We start from the raw sequence: 18,138 nt of genomic DNA on the forward strand, positions 1-18,138 counted from the left end.
TATATCCTAACATCGGCAATAACAAGGAGAATCATGCAGAATGCTCTTTTAGTCATTCATACAGTCATTGTCCACTCTTAGACATCAAATACATTTGCAGAAATGAAAAGCAGCAGTTTGCCAAAGCACGTTATCCTCTGGTGGAACTTTGACCCTTTTTGACCCTGTGGTGATGTAATTTGTTGTTAAGAAAGAGGGTCCTGGTCCCCAGCAAGTGATTGCTGGGGGACCGTTATTTGGCATATGATTTTTCCACCGTTGGATGCCTGGATAGACGGCTGGGATTAGAAGCTAGATTCGCCACGTCTAGCGGTTTTTAAGCGCTAGATGCTACACGTCTAGCGGTTAAAAATAGCTAGACGTCTAGCGCTTAAAAACCACTAGACGGTAGTATTTTACAATTTTACTTTTAGTACGTCTAGCGCTTAAAAACCACTAGACATCTTGCAGTAGTTAAAGGAAACGAAACCAGAAGCGCACAAACGGTCGAAACACAGTACTGAACTGACTAGGGCGATCAAGTGAGATCAAGTGCGATTCTGGTGATCACAAGCAAGCAATTTTATTCACGTTTCTTGACTACTCAAGTATAATCGATTATAACTGGTTCCACAGAGATGAAGCGATTTTATGTGTATATGTATTTCTATGTGTTTTTGACTGTATATGCATATCTATGTGTTTCATATGTGTTTCGATGTTGGATATGATATCTATGTGTTTGTGAATGTCTTGAAGACGGAATAAGGTGTAGCAAAATCAGAAAAAGCTTGGCTTGTGGTTGTGGTTATTTGGATTGTTGCGCTTAATGTGTTTGAATGAACTATGTTTCGACCGTTTATGCGCTTTTGGTTTCGTTTCCTTTAACTGCTGCAAGACGTCTAGCGGTTTTTAAGCGCTAGACGTACTAAGGGTAAAATTGTAAAAAACTACCGTCTAGCTGTTTTTAACCGCTAGACGTATAGCGCTAGCGCTTAAAAACCGTTAGATGTGGCGAATCTAACTTCTAATCCCAGCCGTCCAACCAGTCATCCAACGGTGGAAAAATCATATGCCAGATAGCGGTCTCCCAGCAATCACTTGCTGGGGACCAGGACCCTAAGATTAATCATATTTTTGTACGGGACTGCGTTAATAGTTGTCATTTTGAGTGATTAGAAGATGAAAATTATCATTTTAGTATTATTAATGTTTTTTCCTGGTGTTCTATTGTTAATGTATTCATGCTGCGGATGATAATTAATTTGATGATTTTTTTTTTTACCTTTTTTTTTGTCAAATCAAATTTGATAAAATCGGAATAGGAGACACACCACGTTTTTGATGCGTTCAAGGACTGGATCTTAGTTTTTTCATTCGCTTCTGACGAATCTTTTACGCGGCGAATTTGAACTTATTTCAGGTGATTCACCAGTAATTATTTTCATATCTGCCAATATCGAATTATGGTCGTTACTAGGACTGTGATGAAAGATTTGTCACGGTCTAGTAGCGATTTTGGTCATCAAGTTTGGTGGCTTGGATTGTTTGATGGTGAAATATTTGTTAATCATGTGAGAAACAACAATTGTAGATGAAAATATGACAATGTGAGGGAAAGTCCTGATGCTTAAACATCTTCTAGGGGCAGAGTAGCCAAATGCTTGAATTTAATCTTCCGTTCTGCTTCTGTCATCGTTTCTGAAAATTGTAGACTTGTTTGAGAGATGAGGGTTCTAGACTCTCATTACTAAAACCTGATAATCCCTGCGTGTTTGCACAACTTTTCTAACCCGAGGAAAAGTTTTGGTTTAACAGCTCAATTACCTTGTTCTTTCTAACACCTACTTGCCAGGAAGGAAGATAAAGCTACGTCTAAGTGATTGTTACTGCTTTTCGCTTTTGTGGAGTTTACCACTGCAAGGATTCTAGCGTTTAAATCAAAAGCAAATCGAAACATAAACACCTGTAACTAAAATTTTTCTGTTTATCTAAACATTTTTCTGTAACATAAACATAAACATTGCCTCTGCTGGTTCCTGTCGCAGTGCAATCACTAAGTAAACCAACAACAGAAGACTAGATCTAAATCTGTTTCTTTTGATGTCCGCGCATCAGCAATGAACCATTACTTCTTATCTATGTTAGCACAAGAAGATAAAATCAGCCATCATAGAGATGTGATCTTCCCGCCCATGTGAGAATTGATCAGTGCTAGCCATAGCCATAGAAAAAATATAAGAAAATATTTAAATCTTCTTACCTTTAGCACGCTTCTTTTTCTTTAACACTAATGCTGCATGTTTCTCATGTTTCCACTTTCTGTATCTATCCCTATTTTTTAACCATGAAGAGTAATCTTTTCCCTCTTTGCACTCAATGAAATCTGCCAAATCATCAACCGCTGATATTTCTCCAATGCATCTCAGATAATTGACCCCATTGGGTGTGTTCTGGGGGGTTTCCTCTGTAGCAACAGCATTTAAATTATCATGATTGGTGGATAATGAACAATTTTCCAGTTGGCCAATTCGCTTAAAGTTGGAAGGAGGAATCTTACTGCAGAAAAAAAACAAATAGTAATGTTCCAAAAACTATATAAATTACTTGCAACATGTTGATACTAAACAAGAACTTGAAAATGCACCTGAACTTCAATCTGGTTTGATTTCTATCTAGAATAAATAGTTTGATCGTTTTTTGCTCAAAAAGTATTCACATATAAAGACATTTTTGGCCAACTATCTAAGAGTGCCAAAACCTACAACAGTATTTACACAAGTGAAATCTATTTTTTAAGGGCTAGGAAATATTTTCGTTCCATACTGAACAGTGGCTGTGACAATACAACAGGCCCTATATAAACCACCACAATATATTTTCTATTGTAGTCACAAGGCTTGAATCTAATTGTGTTACAAAGTGCATTCAAAATAAAGATATCCAGGAAAATGTTATGATCAATAGGTTAAGCTGACAATCAATAGGTGGTGGTATAGAAAATAATTTACCTCAAGTACAAGGAATGTATCTTCTGAAACTTAGTAGCGACAACTAGGCTAGTAGATATGTTGCGTCTTGCAGCCTGCAGCATAAACCAAAAGTTAATTCACATCACAAATTTAACCGCGAGAAGGGCAAAAAAGAAAAGATCTTGCCTGTTGAGGAAACTGGTATCCAATATCAACTACCAATTTCAATGCCTCTAAGTTTCCCTCTTCAAACACAAAAAGATTCATGATTGCCATTATGCACAATATGCAGCCGTTTACTAAGAAATCGACCCCGCTTAGAAAACCGAACGACAGCAAACGCAAAAAGTGAAAAAGCATCGGCTTTGACTTCTTATGCTTTGTTAGTTGAGATTCTATCAGGTTGCAAACCGAATTTGTGATTGGTAGGTTGATATCTAGTGCGGTGAAAGAGTCTGCGATACTGGCAATACATTGATACTCCTTACATGAGAGGTTTTCGGATTTCAGACGACCTATACACCTACTCCGTAAACACCAAAGAGACTGTAACAGCGATATGCTCATTAAGTTTACCAAAGAGGTGAGAAAACAAACATCGTGTATACTTGCATCATCACAGGCATCAAACAGAACACTGTCAATATCATCAGAAACTCTTCTTATTATGCAGCTTAGGACTGATAGAATCTCATCTCTGCAAGATCTGTCAAGAATGCATAGATTATCTTCCATGTATGTAATAGCAGAAGTTGAAAGATCATCTTTTGATCTTAAAAACCTTTCTCTGTAATGTGAATCCCATGAATCACTGAAGTTGGTGTTCAAATTACTAATTTTCTCTCTTGTCGCAGGCTGAATACATGATTCAAATACTGGGAAAAAATGCCCAGATATATTTGAATTAAGAAAATAGAATTTATTATGTTCAGGACAGCCATCAATTTGCAGCTTAGCAATGTGATCGGCATACAATATTATTGACCTTCTAAATGTTAATAGGTAATGATCAATAAGCTTAAGATCTGGTATAGAATGATCAAAATCCAAGTTAAATCCAACGGCTTCAGAGACTAGTGAAATCATATGCGTTTGAATAAGTTTTGGTAGACATAACATATGAGGTTTGTGTAGCAACGACAAGGCGGCAGTTACACTCATTCCTGGAGCTATTAAGTCCTCAAGGGGCCATGATAAGCGAGCAAGCAAATTCTCTATATTTTGCTCATTGAAAATGAACAGAAAAAAGTGAGCACAGATCAGCTCCATCATTATCTTAAGGTTACCATCACCCAAATAATCCATAGACAATTCATAGCTAGTTGAAGAAACATAATCAATTTTATTAAAGTAGCCTTCAAGCTGTCCGCTGAGAGATAGTTCATCAACAAATACCTGAGGACAAAATTTATTAGGCAGCTGTGCAGCAAACTTCTATGAACATACATGACTGCTACAGAAACAGTAGAAAATCCAAATGACAATTGGAGCAAGTTGTATGTTAATTTCAAGGATACTCCTGCAAGCAGGGCAGCAAGTAAACTAGGTTGCAAAAGACTAATACATGTGATGTGCCTAATTGATTATGTGTAAAAGAGCTAATATAATCTTAGCTAAAATGGTGCCTAAGCCTAAGTAACTCACTAATTGTTTTGCACATACTGAGATGGAGTGTTCAGTGGTACACAGGTTCAATGAGAATTCAGCAAGGCTAATCAATTTTGTTGATTTTAAGCATATTAAGGTTCCTACCACAGTTACCTTGTCAACTGTCGCCTATAAAGGGAAGGCAAAAGATTTTATGCATTATAGATCATTAAGTAGAAGAATGTGTATGAAGACTACAGAGAACAACTTATCAAGACTATTTATCTGACAGTCTTTTACTTTTAGTTTCTAATGCGCAGGACTCAAACTACCAAACATACTTCAGACAAAATATTATTCATAAATCTACAATGAATATAGTCACTACTGTCAATAAGCTTGTGAATTGCCCTCATTTGGATGTTAAGCCAAATTCTTAGAATTCCTCACTTTCAAATAGTTACAGTTATGGTGAACTTCTGGTACACACTATAATACTTAGATGGTAGAAAATTGTCCTAATACCCAAGGTCACATGTAGAGCTTATGGAGGCTACTTATTACTCCCTTACTAAGAGTGTAATTGTGAAATGCAATTTTGTATATAGTATTCAGGAATTTGTAGACTCACTCAGAGAACATTTGAGCATTCAAATTAATGATATATAGTTATAAAAAATTGTAATAACATATGGTTTCAAGGAATTTAAAAGGATAATTACTTAAACAATATTTTTCATATTCATTGGCAATTTTGGTTTTAAATCTTCATTAGATTGTGTTTATTAATCGAAAAATGCAGGGGCCATTTCATTCTTGATATTTGAATCCTGTTCACAAGAATCAGAATGTTATTTTCATTTGCTAGTGTTTCAATAGGGGTTTTGCTTGGTTAAAATAGGAACATATACGGTTAGACCTATGAACTAGCTAAATCAACCCCCCTGTAACCTAATGGAATTCCATATCTTTCTCATTCCCATAAACCTATCAAGCATCCCCGTGATATTTCTTCTATATTTCATTTCTGTTCATATGTCCAACATATATACAACAAACTAATTCATCAGTAGTTGTTCTCTTTCTTTGATCTATATAATAAAATAATATTCCTAAAAGTGAGAGGAAAAAATTTTAATACTGAGAGAATAAAATAGACCATTTCTGCAGGGCAGGGGGTGGGGGGCGATTATTATTTACCTCGATGATTGATGACAGGACGGGGATGCATGAATCTGTCAGTTTTAAAGAAAATATGAAAGCAACAAATTCTTTGGCAAATGAATTGGCAGACCCCTTGTTGCCATTATTAATACTGGAATAAGAATTCCCAAAGCTGGTGCTACTTTCTGCGCTTGATACAAGTTGACTTAATGTTCTTGCAATCATAAAAAGAGATTGTCCATTCTCATCATGAATATTTTGCCGCTTAAGCAGGTCCTGTATTTTCAAACAACATCTTAATAGGACATAAAGTTCTGCAGCAGAAGCCAACGTATCCGGGTGGGAAATTGCTTGTTTATTACCCTCACTGGCAGAACTAACACATAAATCAGAGTGTAACTGCTTAAAACGCTTGCAAAATTCTTTAAATAGTATGTCAGAAAGCCTACACATATCTTTACTTGTCACTCTCATTCCACTTGGAACAATTTCATAATCCAGCTGAGCCAAATCAGTCCCTACTTTCATGCAAGACCATCGGTTTCTAGACAGCTCGACTAAAAGATAATACAGTTTTCTCAAGAATGATGGATTTAGACCCTGCAATATAAGAACATCATATCATAAAATAAAATAAAAAGATTAATAATTGGACTACATCAAAATGACCAAATCAAAGCATAAAACCATAAATATCTCAAATCTGTGCTACAAATCAAATTTATGTACAGAAATATCACAAATGTTCTTGACGTTATTGCCCTGCCAAACGACGTACTTCAAAATTGGAGGGATAAAGAGTGAACAGCATTTAAAAATAATCTAATTGTTTCCAATTGCTGCAAACGACTTCGTAATTTTATTCTACTGTGGTAATATTTCTCAAAAATAGGGCCTCTACATAATCAAAGTAAGGTACTGTTTGGGGTTGCTGTTGCAGACTGCAACAGCAGCTTTTTGCTCAAAAGCAGGTGAAAAACTGTTTGGTAAATCAAAAAGCAGCTTTTCTGAACAGCAGTTTTTAGCCGAAAAGCTGCTGTTAGAAAAAGCAGGTCCTCCCATGCTTTTGGAAAAAGCTGCTTTTCAGCTTTTGCAGAATGCTGTTATAGATTTCATTATAAAACCTCACCAAAAACATTATTTTTTTTTAATTTATAACTCAAAATAAGTAATATCAAAAAATTACCAAACAGTTATCTGATTTCTACAACAGCACTTATTTACCAGCACTTTTTCTGACAGCACAGCAATTTTTAACAGCACTCCCAAACAGACCCTAAATGTATAAGTACATCTTATGCTCAGATCAGTCATTCATTAAGAATACATGAACAAATAAACAAACAAGTATGTAATTACTTTTATATATATATATATATATATAGAGAGAGAGAGAGAGAGATTACATTGGGAGGAGGAGCAGCAGCAGCAGAAACTAGGGTATGGAAGAGGTGGAAAAGAGGAGAGGGTATGCAATTAGAGACGGGGGGTGCTTCATTTTGCTTCGTTTTGTTCCTTGTACCAACCATCTTCTTCTCTTCTTCTCCAATGAAACCCCTTCTTTTCACCTCCACCGATTTTGAAATTAGGGCAGCGCGGGATGCAAACTTCTCAAATCACTTCTTTTTTTTCTCGCTAAATTCGCAAATCACATTTACAAATTACAAGTAGCGCAAGTGCAAAACAATTTTGGTCCCGTACTAAATTAATTTTTCTCTTTTTCTCAAATATAAATATAAACAATTAATCTCCATATTTTATTTTATAAATTATTTGACTTTTTGACACATATTTTTAAGTGTTTTGATGATGTATTATTTTTAATTTTTTATGAAACTAATATATATTATATATTATCAGAAAAAAATTGAAAAAAATTATTTCACTTTATAGTCAAAATACTTAAAAATTGGGTCAAAAACTCAACCTAACTTACAAAACAAAAAGTATATAAAAGAGTCATTTATACATAGTTGGTCAAACAAGCGTTTATTAGATGGTCGATAACTCCAACCAGATCTGGAGAAAATGTTGCTTGTAATATCTCATTTTCAACAAATCGCGTGATTTCAATAAGAATGGATTAATCGGTCATTATTTTTTTATATTTGTTCGACATGACTATTTTTATACATAATTTATGACATTTATTATTGAATCGATTTTCTACTAAAAAAGAGAAAATATTAAACTTGTACAGAACACATCGGTGATTTTAGAGCAAGTCCAATAGGTGTGCTAAATCAAGTCTTAAATCCAAAAATAGGGAAATAGGCAATATGAGATAAAACTGCACTCCAACACTATGCTAGTGATGTGCTAAATCACTAGCACAAGCCTTCCCTTCCCTATTTTTAGAATATGGTAGCCACTTCTAAACTATTTTTATCATTAAAATATTCATTTCTCTCTCTCCTTCACATCATTTCCCTCTCTTTTTTCCCTCTCTCCTCCACTATTTAATATTATTATAATAATAGGGAATGGATATAGGGAGTACTATTGGAGCTCATGTGCTAAATCTTGTGCTAAATCACTAAGACATATTATTTTATAATATTTTTAGGGAACCTCTTAGCATAGTGTTGGACTTGCTCTTATGTGTCTAACGATGAATTTGACTTGGATACTTTTTCCGTATAACGCAATTAAATAAAATATAAAAAAAATATGATTCTTACCAATTTAGTACAAAGTTCGGAGAATGAACTCCTGTGTATTTCTTCTCTATATGATATTTTATTCATGTGAGACTCCACTATAACGAAAATCCAATTTTCAAAGTGAGGATAAATTGGAGAGAAAAAAATTTTAATTGATAAAATATATATGATAATATTATAAATATTATTATGACATGTTATAAGCTAGTTATTATTAATATGTTACAGTAACATATAATTTTGACGTTTTATCAAACAAATCTAACGATTTTTATTAGGATGAATATCAAGTAAGTCACTCATTTCGTCCAAATGTATCAATTGAGTCACTGATTCCCAAATTGACTCAGATTAGACATTAATTAAAAAAAAATGTATCAAAAATATCACTTTATCGTTAGTCGAAATTTTGAAAGTATTATATATTGAGTTTCGCATATTTTTTATGAATGATATTACATCCAAATGAAAGATTCCGAGTTCTACTATTTTTGCTAATATTTTTATATTTTTAAAATTTTATCAACTATTTATTTTTGATTTTTTGATTGTTTTATTTGATTTAAATAAAAAAAAATAATAGATAAATTTTTGAAAATCTAAAAATATTATCTAAAATAATAGAACTCAGAATCTTTCATTTAGATGTAATACCATTCATAAAAAATGTTCGAAACTCAATATATAATATTTTTAAAATTTCGACTAACGATAGATTGATATTTTTGATACAAAATTTTCTAATGAGTATTTTATTTGAGTCAATTTGAGAATCAGTGACTCAATTGATACATTTGGACGAAACGAGTGACATACTTGATATTTATCCCGACGATTTTTATTTCTTCTGACAATCATGTTATTTTATACAGTTATATACAAATGCAAGGTTGCCACATATTTTTTAAATATAAAAAGTGAACTACATTTGCACAAAACTAGTTTAATCAAAACAACATAAACTCAACCAAAAATTGTGAAAAGATATATAGAGCAATCCTACACCCGTGTGATATCAAAGTGACTGAATATAATAGCAACCACAGAAAAACAAGAGGTGGTGAGTGTGACTATAATTAGAATGCCATCTTCTAATGCAAACTCTCTTCAAATCGTACTAAACATTCCCCATGGCTGCTGCACCATTGCAATATTCATTCTCTCCTCTTAGCAGAGGCCAGAAATTAACAAGTGACAGGTTGCTGCTGCTGCAGCCACTACTTATACCATCACTATCATCCAACCGTAGATGTTTTCGCCTTCTCGCAACCCAAACTACCAGTGGCCAGCCAAAGCCAAAGCCAGGGGAGGACACAAGGATTCACTGGGAAAATGAAGATGAAGGCTGGATTGGTGGAGGCTATAGCCAAACTCGAAAAAAGTTGGAACCTGAAGAGAAGAAGCGGAATTTGCTGGATGACAACTTCTCTGACTTGCTTAACAGTTCAACTGATTCTCATTATCAGTAAGCCTTCCTGCATAATTAATTAATATGTCGGGATAATTTACAGATTTAAGTATTTGAATGAGTAGTGCTAGGTGCACAAATTTATACATAATGACATGACAATTGATGTGGTGGGTTTTAATTGGGATTGTTGATGTAAATACAGGGGTCATTCCAATTAAAATTTAAAACCCAACACATGTCATTATGTACACAATTGTGTACCAAACATTTTTTTATTTGAATACAATATGATCATAGTAAGTATTTTTCTAAGGTTTTTTAGGAGAACTGGTCTCGCGGGAGTCTTTAGTTAGTTGCTTAATAACTAAAGTCCTTTACGACTGTGGCCAAAAAAAAAAAAAAAATTCCTTTACGACGATTTTTATTTTTTATTTTCTCGGCCTTCTGAAATAGAAGGATTTTGCAGCTTACATCTGCAGAACAAGAAGTGAAAAAATCTGATTGTAAAGGCATGCCTATTATTCAGGTTCTTAGGAGTATCAGCTGAAGCCGATATAGAAGAAATCAAATCGGCATACAGGAGACTATCAAAAGAGTATCATCCTGACACAACTTCGCTCCCCCTGAAAGCAGCATCAGAGAAGTTCATGAAACTAAGAGATATTTATGACACATTGTGCGACGAAGAGAAACGCAGGTTCTACGACTGGACACTTGCTCAAGAAACCGCCAGCCGCGAAGCAGAGAAAATGAGGATCAAACTTGAAGATCCTTATATGCAACAAATTCGGAATTTTGAGTCTGTTCCAGACATGGTGGATCGGCTTGGGGGTAGGAATATGGAGCTTAGTGGCCAAGCAAAGTCAGCTCTTACATTTGATATTTTAATTATTATATTTTCGATATGTTCTATTGCTTATGTGCTCATCTTCAAGGAACCTTATTACTAGTCCTAGGATGAAACAGTTGTGTACATATATATATTCAATACAAGAAGCAGAAGATTAATAAATCTCGAATGGAATTCGATGCAATGCATCCTAGTAAAGTGACACAAGTTGTTTACATTTTGGATCTGAACTCTGAAGGAACAACTAGGAAAGTTTGGGATTCAGGTCTCTCCTAAGTAGGGTGCAGTTTGAGTGTGTTTTTCATTTGTAGGGAACAATTTTAGCGTGTTTTTCATTTTCTATACTATTATTAATTTTAAAAAACAGTTTTTTAGTTACGAAATCAAACCACCAAGTTTCTATTTTTGCTAAAAACGAGATTCAGTAGAACCTGAACGCTTTTTTGTTAGTGCTAAAAAGCATTAAAAAAAATTAGTGTTCTTAACCGAATATTTAAACGAAGTAAATGGCATATTGACTAGTGACCGTGAAGTTTCAGTTCTTGACTAGAGGGACAACAAGGGTTTTGTTCTTCTATCCTTGATCAGAGGTGTTCGTTAGATAGGTAGAGGTGCATAGCTTTTGATTTTTTTCATGCTGACAAAGAGTTGAACAATAATTTCTTCGTATTATTATAGAGTTGAATAATGAAATTAGATGTCCAATACTCGACTCAAATTGATCAGGTCATGCAGGAACAAGGTTCAAGCCTCCCGATTTGTTAGGATACCTCAGCTGTATACATCACCGCACTTTCACAACTATCATAATGATAAACAACTCATCTCTTTGTGACCTCCTCTTACTCATAAAACTTCTATCGCTTCATCCCCGCAGGGGCAGAGAAGCGGTTACTGTATTGGTTGTGCTAGAGGAGGTTTCAAGGAAGCCAAAAGAGGTGAGGACTCATCTTGGAGTGAGTTTACTGCTAAGATGATTTCAATAATTATCAATTTCGAACTTGGCTACAAAATATTAATTGTGGATATGATAACTGGTACACTACAGGTGCTACCTTCTAGGTCCTCTTGTACTAGGGAACGGTCCTCTCAATACTCCAATGGCCATAATAAATATGGACCAAATTGTTAAATATGTTCGATCGAACCTGTAAAGAAAAGAATATGAAAGACTGTCCCCTCGATTCACTTACAATGTGATAATAAGTTAATATAGTATGAATGAGTAAATCAAGAACAAAAGTTCTATCATAATATTCTGTAATTTTTAGAATAATATTAGTTGATCAGTAATATTAATAAAGGATTAAAATTGAATTATTTTTAAGATTTAAAATTGAATTAGGATAATAGGCCTATAATATGGATCATACTTGTATTCAGATAGCTGGTAGGTCTAGAATTAGGGTTTTGAGACTCTTATATATTGATTGTGTTCCCTCATTCATTGTATAATACTTTTCTTCGTTTTTATTAAAAAAATCGTAGGGTATTAATCACACAAATCAATTGTCTTGTAAAATTCGAAGTAAATTCAATTCTGATTGGATTTTGATGATTCTTGATGTTCCAAAAAGCTCTTAGTTTCAATTTTCTACAACTTTCGTTCACAATGTTTTTTATCAGATCCTGTTTCGAACTGTTCTCAAAATTACAAAACGTATTCAAATCCCGTTTTCCTCTTTTAATTTTGGATCAGCAGGCGTTTTATTTAATTCTCGATTCTTTATAACTCTGATGTTGATGAGCCATACCTTTTCAAAAAGGTCTTTTCGTCCTCTACAACTTTTATGGTTTGAGTTTTTCGAGAAAATGTCGTTTTGGGGGTCAAAACAGTTGATTATCGGTCTGGGCAGATTGTAATAATGGAGGATTTTGGAGTCTAAGATGAGATGATTTTGATTGGTGGTGTAGGATTGGATATATGATCCAGGATGGTGCATTCTTCTAATTTGTATACACATAGATTTATTTCTTTAATTGCAAGTATAATATAATATTTTATCATATAAATATTTAGCTCATGAATATGTTTTGACTGTTTTAACTGATCATTATATTATTACAAGTGGGAATACAAGTAACGAAATCTAAATACATTTTGCTTGACACTACCACATGTGTTGTAAACATGATATTTTATTATAATATAAATGCTTCATGTGTATTATGAACTCATAAAAACAATATATAAAGATTTAAAATTATATAAAAATATATTTCAATTTTTTTATCATTAATTATAGTCCAATTTTTTCAATTTTATGTTAATATCAACATAAAAAATGTTATAAAATCAAAATTGATTTTATAAATATTTATTTATTATTAATATATTTTTAGTGACCGCCGCATAGGACAACTTCTCAACTAAATATATATAATTTATTAAATTTAAATCTTGATTAAATACATTCCTTAAATTAAACATTCTTTTATGCATTCTCATAAAAAAAATACATTTCTTTCTGCGTCAATCAAAGGAGTTCAAACAAAACGGGGATGATGGAAGTTTTTTTTTTTTTTTTTTACTTAATTGCAATTCACACTCCTTTAGTTTTAGCTAATAGCACTTTTCACCTAAAATTTAAAGGATATACATTTTGCAACTCTTATTTATTAAACCCGTCACATTTAGCACTCTCTCCGTTATCTTTTGCTATTAACATTAAATAATACAATGACAAAAATGTCCAAAGGTATTTCAACGGCTATGTATCAGTTTATACCTATATATCATGGTTGTATGTATCTCGTTCAACATGAAAAACACCAGAAATTCTAAGAGAAGATTAGCTACAACAGACCTTTTGGTTTTACTTGTGTATTGATAAGAGAAGATTAGCTAGATGAATGGAGAGTACTGAAACAGAAAGTATATTTGGACAATTTTGCCTTTGAATAATTTAACGTTAACAGCAAAAGATAACAAAAAGGGTGTTAAATGTGACGGGTTTAATAGATAACAATTGCAAAATATATATCCTTAAATATTTAAGTATAAAACGTAATTAGCTAAGATTAAAAGGGTACGAATTGCAATTAATACTTTCATTCTTCTTCTTTTTTTAAACAAAACGGGAATGAGTGAAGTGCGGAGAATAATGTGTGGGAAGGGAAGAAAGCCAAACGAGGCAAAGGTTCCGTACTAAACCCTTGCCCCTCTTCATCATTAACCCTAAAACCCCTCTTTTCCTAGTTTTATACCCCACCCTCCCTTCCCTCTCCTTCCCGCCCATTTTACTTCATCTCTCTGTCTCTCTCCCTCTCTCTCTCCTCTTTATATACACCGGCAAATAAACATGAAGAATCTCTCTTCCCAGCAGTTCTGAGCTGCTAGTAGTGTACTAGTATCCGACAACAACAACAACAACAATGCATAAACTCACACGTTTAGCCCCTGCTACTATTACCACAGCTTCTCTCTCTAAAAACACTTTTCTCTCTCTAAACTCCATGTCCACTGCTCCATACTCGCCACTTCCATTCAAAACGACGTCGTTCAACAACAATTGCAGAATTTGTACCTGTTCGATCAAGACTACTAGTACTAGCTGTCCAATTAGGGCTTGGACTGGGTCCCGCTGGGCTTGGTATTGTACGGACGCGACTGTAAATGATAATAAGGCGTGCAAGAGTGGTGATGGTGACAATGTGGTGAACAAGGAGTTGGAGAAGCAGTCTAGTAGTCGGCTTAGGTTTAGTAGGAGGCAGAGGGGAATTGGGACTTGTATGCCTGAGTTGATTGCGTCGAGTCCTGATTTGTTGGCTATTCCCGGAGTTGGACCGAGGAATCTCAAGAAACTTGTGGAGAAAGGGATTGGTGGTGTTGCTGACCTTAAACAGATTTATAAAAATAAGGTGTCCTGCCGGATTACTTGTTTTTCTTTTTTCCTTCATTTTGTTACTAGTATTAATGTTGGCGTTTGTTGAAATTAGAAAGATGAGTGTCAGAGTCTTTATCGAATTTTTGTTGTTGTTGAGTGATTATATTGATTATTGGAGGACTAGTAATTGAATTGAACTGCAAGGTCAGAAAAATGCAACTTAGGTTGGAATGGTTAGTGGATTAATTTGATGATTGTCGTTAATTCTTGTGCTTGTGTAATTATTACTTGTTGAGTAATTGAATCGAGTACCCCGCAGGTGTAGAAAATAACTTTGCCAGGGTTATGGAAGCATAGACGTCGAATGGAACAGAGTTAGCTATCAATGTTTTTAGTTATTGTGCTAGATTTCTATGCTTTTTGATGTGGATGGTATAGTTTACATACTTAGATGTGTACTGTGTGCAGCAGATAGCTCATACTGTCCGTTCTGTTTTCTTTCCTTTTTAGTTTGATATAGAAGCTTCTAGTGTTTTGTCATCACCTTTAAGGATTCTATTACAGAGGAGGATCTTTGTAAACACGGCCATTGACTTGACGCGCTTTGTGACACCTAATATTTGTATGCTTTTGCAGTTTTTTGGGAGATATAGTGAAAAGATGGTTGAGTTCTTACGAGGTTCAGTTGGAATAATTCACAAGAATCATGCTGAAAGTATAACTACTTACATAAAAGAAAGTGTAGATGAGGAATTGAAGGAGGATACTTCCAGTTTCGATGCAAAACCAACCCAAAAGAAGCGGCTTACCTTCTGCGTTGAAGGAAACATCAGTGTTGGGAAGTCGACTTTTTTGCAGAGAATAGGTAATGAAACACTTGAGCTACAGGATCTTGTTGAAATTGTTCCAGAGCCTGTCAGCAAGTGGCAAGATGTTGGACCGGATCACTTCAATATATTGGATGCTTTCTATGCTGATCCCGAGAGGTATGCATATACCTTCCAGAGTTTCGTGTTTTCCACAAGGGTAATGCAGGAGAGGGAGTCTTTCGGTGGAATAAAGCCCCTCAGGTTGATGGAGCGAAGTGTTTTTAGTGATAGAATGGTATGAGTTACACCTTCAAATTAATATTTTCTGTAAACTGTAAAATTCCCATGTTTAACCTTGTCTTTGGGTTCGCACGTATTAGATATAATTACATCCGATGCAGAATAGGCTTTATTAGAAAATATGCATAACAGAAGAAAATGTGATCGACTTGGACTCTTGGAGTGATAATGCTTGGTGTCTTTATTCTTTCTTGTGATTCCCATTTCCCACTTTATGAGTACTTAATAATAGAATTGTATAGCTGATTTTTTTTCCTTGTAAATCTACAAGGTGTTTGTGCGAGCTGTACATGAAGCAAAGTGGATGAACGAAATGGAAATCAGCATATACGACTCTTGGTTCGACCCTTTTGTGTCATCTTTGCCTGGACTTATTCCTGATGCCTTCATCTATCTTAGAGCGAGCCCTGATACATGCCACAAGAGAATGATGCATCGGAAGAGAGCAGAGGAAGGGGGTGTAAGCATCGACTATCTGCGTGGTTTACATGAAAAACATGAAAACTGGCTTCTTCCATCCACTAGTGGAAATCATGGTGTATTTTCTGTAAGTAAGCCACCCTTCCATGGCGATCACACTCTGCCTTCTAATATTAGAGACCGTGTGTTCTATCTAGAGGGTGAACATATGCATTCAAGCATTCAAAAGGTACCTACTTATTAGTTCTCTTACCACTTCTACCTTCTTGATAAACAAAATTTTTTTTAAAACTATTTGCCTTGTTTTTCAATTTTATCTGGGCAGGTTCCTGCTTTGGTTCTCGACTGCGAGCCCAACATTGACTTCAACAAGGATATTGATGCAAAACGACAGTAAGATTGCTTCCCCTTTTTTGTGATATCAAGTTTACATCAGCTTATTTTGTCATGGTTTGGTCAGTGAGGTTTCTATTGTGTTAGCGAAGTAATGCCTTAGCTTACAAGTTACAACTCTAACAGAAGTAGTGTTGTTGCAATATGATTTAACCTTTAAAAGCTCAAACATCTATATGCTGCTTTTTAGGATAGGAACTAGAAGTGGAAGGAAATCTCTTCTTCATCTATAGTGATATGTTTGAATCAATAGCAAGATTTTTTAATTGTAATTAATTGTTTCAGATTCAGCCGAAGTCACCCTTCAGTAGAAAAATACATGTGAAATGTTAATGTTAAACAAGCCTTTCAAACTGAGATGCTGCGTACTCACGAGATCTTAAACTCTTACTTTAGTTTAGCACAAGACCGAACAGTTAGTGTGGTTTTGAGATCAATATAGATGATGCTCATCAGCAGCAAATTGTAACTTCTAGAACCTGTTGAAAATATATTGATGGGATGATGACTTAGCAAAGCAACTAGAAGGAAAAACTGTGATGCCATTTTATTATATTGCTTTCTGGTTATTGTTTTTGGTTACCGAAGCAGGAATATATTATATCCTGTATCAACCAAGTAAGTGCATGTTTTAGAAGATTGGCTGACATGTTGGGTTAGTAGTATCTATGGATGCGGTCTGCTGCTTAAGTTTTAAATTAGAGGAAAGTTTTTTGTACTTGCCACTTTTTTACTCGCATGTCGTCCACCATTAATATAGTTAGTATTGTTTAATGTTGAGCTAGACAACATGATGTGTGTCCTATTCATTTATTTATTTATTGTTGTTCTACCTTTTGTGAAGGTATGCTTGTCAAGTTGCAGATTTTTTCCAATTTGTAAAGAAAAAGAAAGAAGCTACAGATGGTGAAGCAGGAGCAACTAAGAGTGGCCAACCACCTGTACTGATTCCCAATCATGGTGGACTATGGATGCCAAATGGGAAGCACTTCACTGATTCAACACTAAATTCCTTAGATTTTAGACGAACTATGTCATGCTTGCCTTCTTAGTAAAAATTGTATCTACAGTTTCGATGATACTTGAAGACTGTGATCATCATACGAGCCATGTATGCATGTACTTGCCTCTTTACTGGAATTTTACTGATCCTTGGTTAGAGGCAGGTATGGTCAAATGGTTGTACTGTCCCTCTGTATATAAATTTGATTATCCTAGAAGACCTACTTTAGCTTGTTAGAACATCTCCAAGGGAGATGGTTAGTTAAAAGTATATATACAGATGATTTGGTAAAAATTTGCTGAACTCGTAAGCTTTTTGCTCTAGTAGTAAGCTTTTTGCTCTAGTAGTATTAGTTACAATGGTTAGCTATATTTACAATTATGTTATTTTGTAATTTTCAAATTCTGACAGTTATATTTTTAAATAATACTTATTTATTGTGAATAAGTTTGATAAATATCTTTCTTATAAATTCAGTCAAATAAGCATTGTATATAAATATATATTTTATTCTAATTAATTAAAATAATAATATTATTTAAACTTATTATTTTATTTTTTTCAAATTTTAATGGCTAAATTTTTACATAATAGTTATGTATTGTAAATAAATTATTTTCTGAATTTAATCAAATGAAGTTTCTAATCAAGAATATGTGTTATTTAATTAGTTGGTTAATCTTATTTATAATTTAAATGTTAGGTCCTATGAACTCACTATATAAGTTAATATAGTGAACACAATCAATAAAGCAGAATG

At 34.2% G+C, this 18,138-nt stretch overlaps 3 protein-coding genes across 5 annotated transcripts; 2 read left to right on the forward strand and 1 right to left on the reverse strand.

Annotated features, from left to right (window-relative positions):
- Nucleotides 1–1,428: 1,428 nt before the first annotated feature.
- LOC108213140 (uncharacterized) lies at nt 1,429–7,385 on the reverse strand. 3 transcript variants are annotated; one of them, XM_064089313.1, is made up of 6 exons: nt 7,109–7,385; nt 5,739–6,302; nt 3,138–4,346; nt 2,991–3,064; nt 2,243–2,538; nt 1,429–1,896 (listed from the first exon to the last, which is right to left on the reverse strand). In XM_064089313.1, the coding sequence occupies exons 1-6, from the start codon at nt 7,229–7,231 to the stop codon at nt 1,817–1,819; spliced, it is 2,346 nt and encodes a 781-aa protein (XP_063945383.1). In that variant the 5' UTR covers nt 7,232–7,385; the 3' UTR covers nt 1,429–1,816. The 3 variants fall into 3 exon arrangements, with proteins under 3 accessions (XP_063945383.1, XP_017240371.1, XP_017240369.1); XM_017384882.2 differs by lacking the exon at nt 1,429–1,896 and adding an exon at nt 1,933–2,118; XM_017384880.2 differs by lacking the exon at nt 1,429–1,896 and having other exon boundaries at nt 1,933–2,538.
- Nucleotides 7,386–9,409: 2,024 nt separating this feature from the next.
- On the forward strand, nt 9,410–10,824 carry LOC108213174 (NAD(P)H-quinone oxidoreductase subunit T, chloroplastic). The gene is made up of 2 exons (XM_017384943.2): nt 9,410–9,830; nt 10,303–10,824. The coding sequence occupies exons 1-2, from the start codon at nt 9,496–9,498 to the stop codon at nt 10,724–10,726; spliced, it is 759 nt and encodes a 252-aa protein (XP_017240432.1). The 5' UTR covers nt 9,410–9,495; the 3' UTR covers nt 10,727–10,824.
- Nucleotides 10,825–13,711: 2,887 nt separating this feature from the next.
- Nucleotides 13,712–17,707, forward strand: LOC108211591 (uncharacterized). The gene is made up of 5 exons (XM_017383228.2): nt 13,712–14,487; nt 15,090–15,557; nt 15,834–16,211; nt 16,308–16,375; nt 17,220–17,707. The coding sequence occupies exons 1-5, from the start codon at nt 14,002–14,004 to the stop codon at nt 17,425–17,427; spliced, it is 1,608 nt and encodes a 535-aa protein (XP_017238717.1). The 5' UTR covers nt 13,712–14,001; the 3' UTR covers nt 17,428–17,707.
- Nucleotides 17,708–18,138: the final 431 nt, after the last annotated feature.

Source organism: Daucus carota, chromosome 3 (genome assembly GCF_001625215.2).
Source record: "Daucus carota subsp. sativus chromosome 3, DH1 v3.0, whole genome shotgun sequence".
Taxonomy (NCBI): Eukaryota; Viridiplantae; Streptophyta; class Magnoliopsida; order Apiales; family Apiaceae; genus Daucus; species Daucus carota.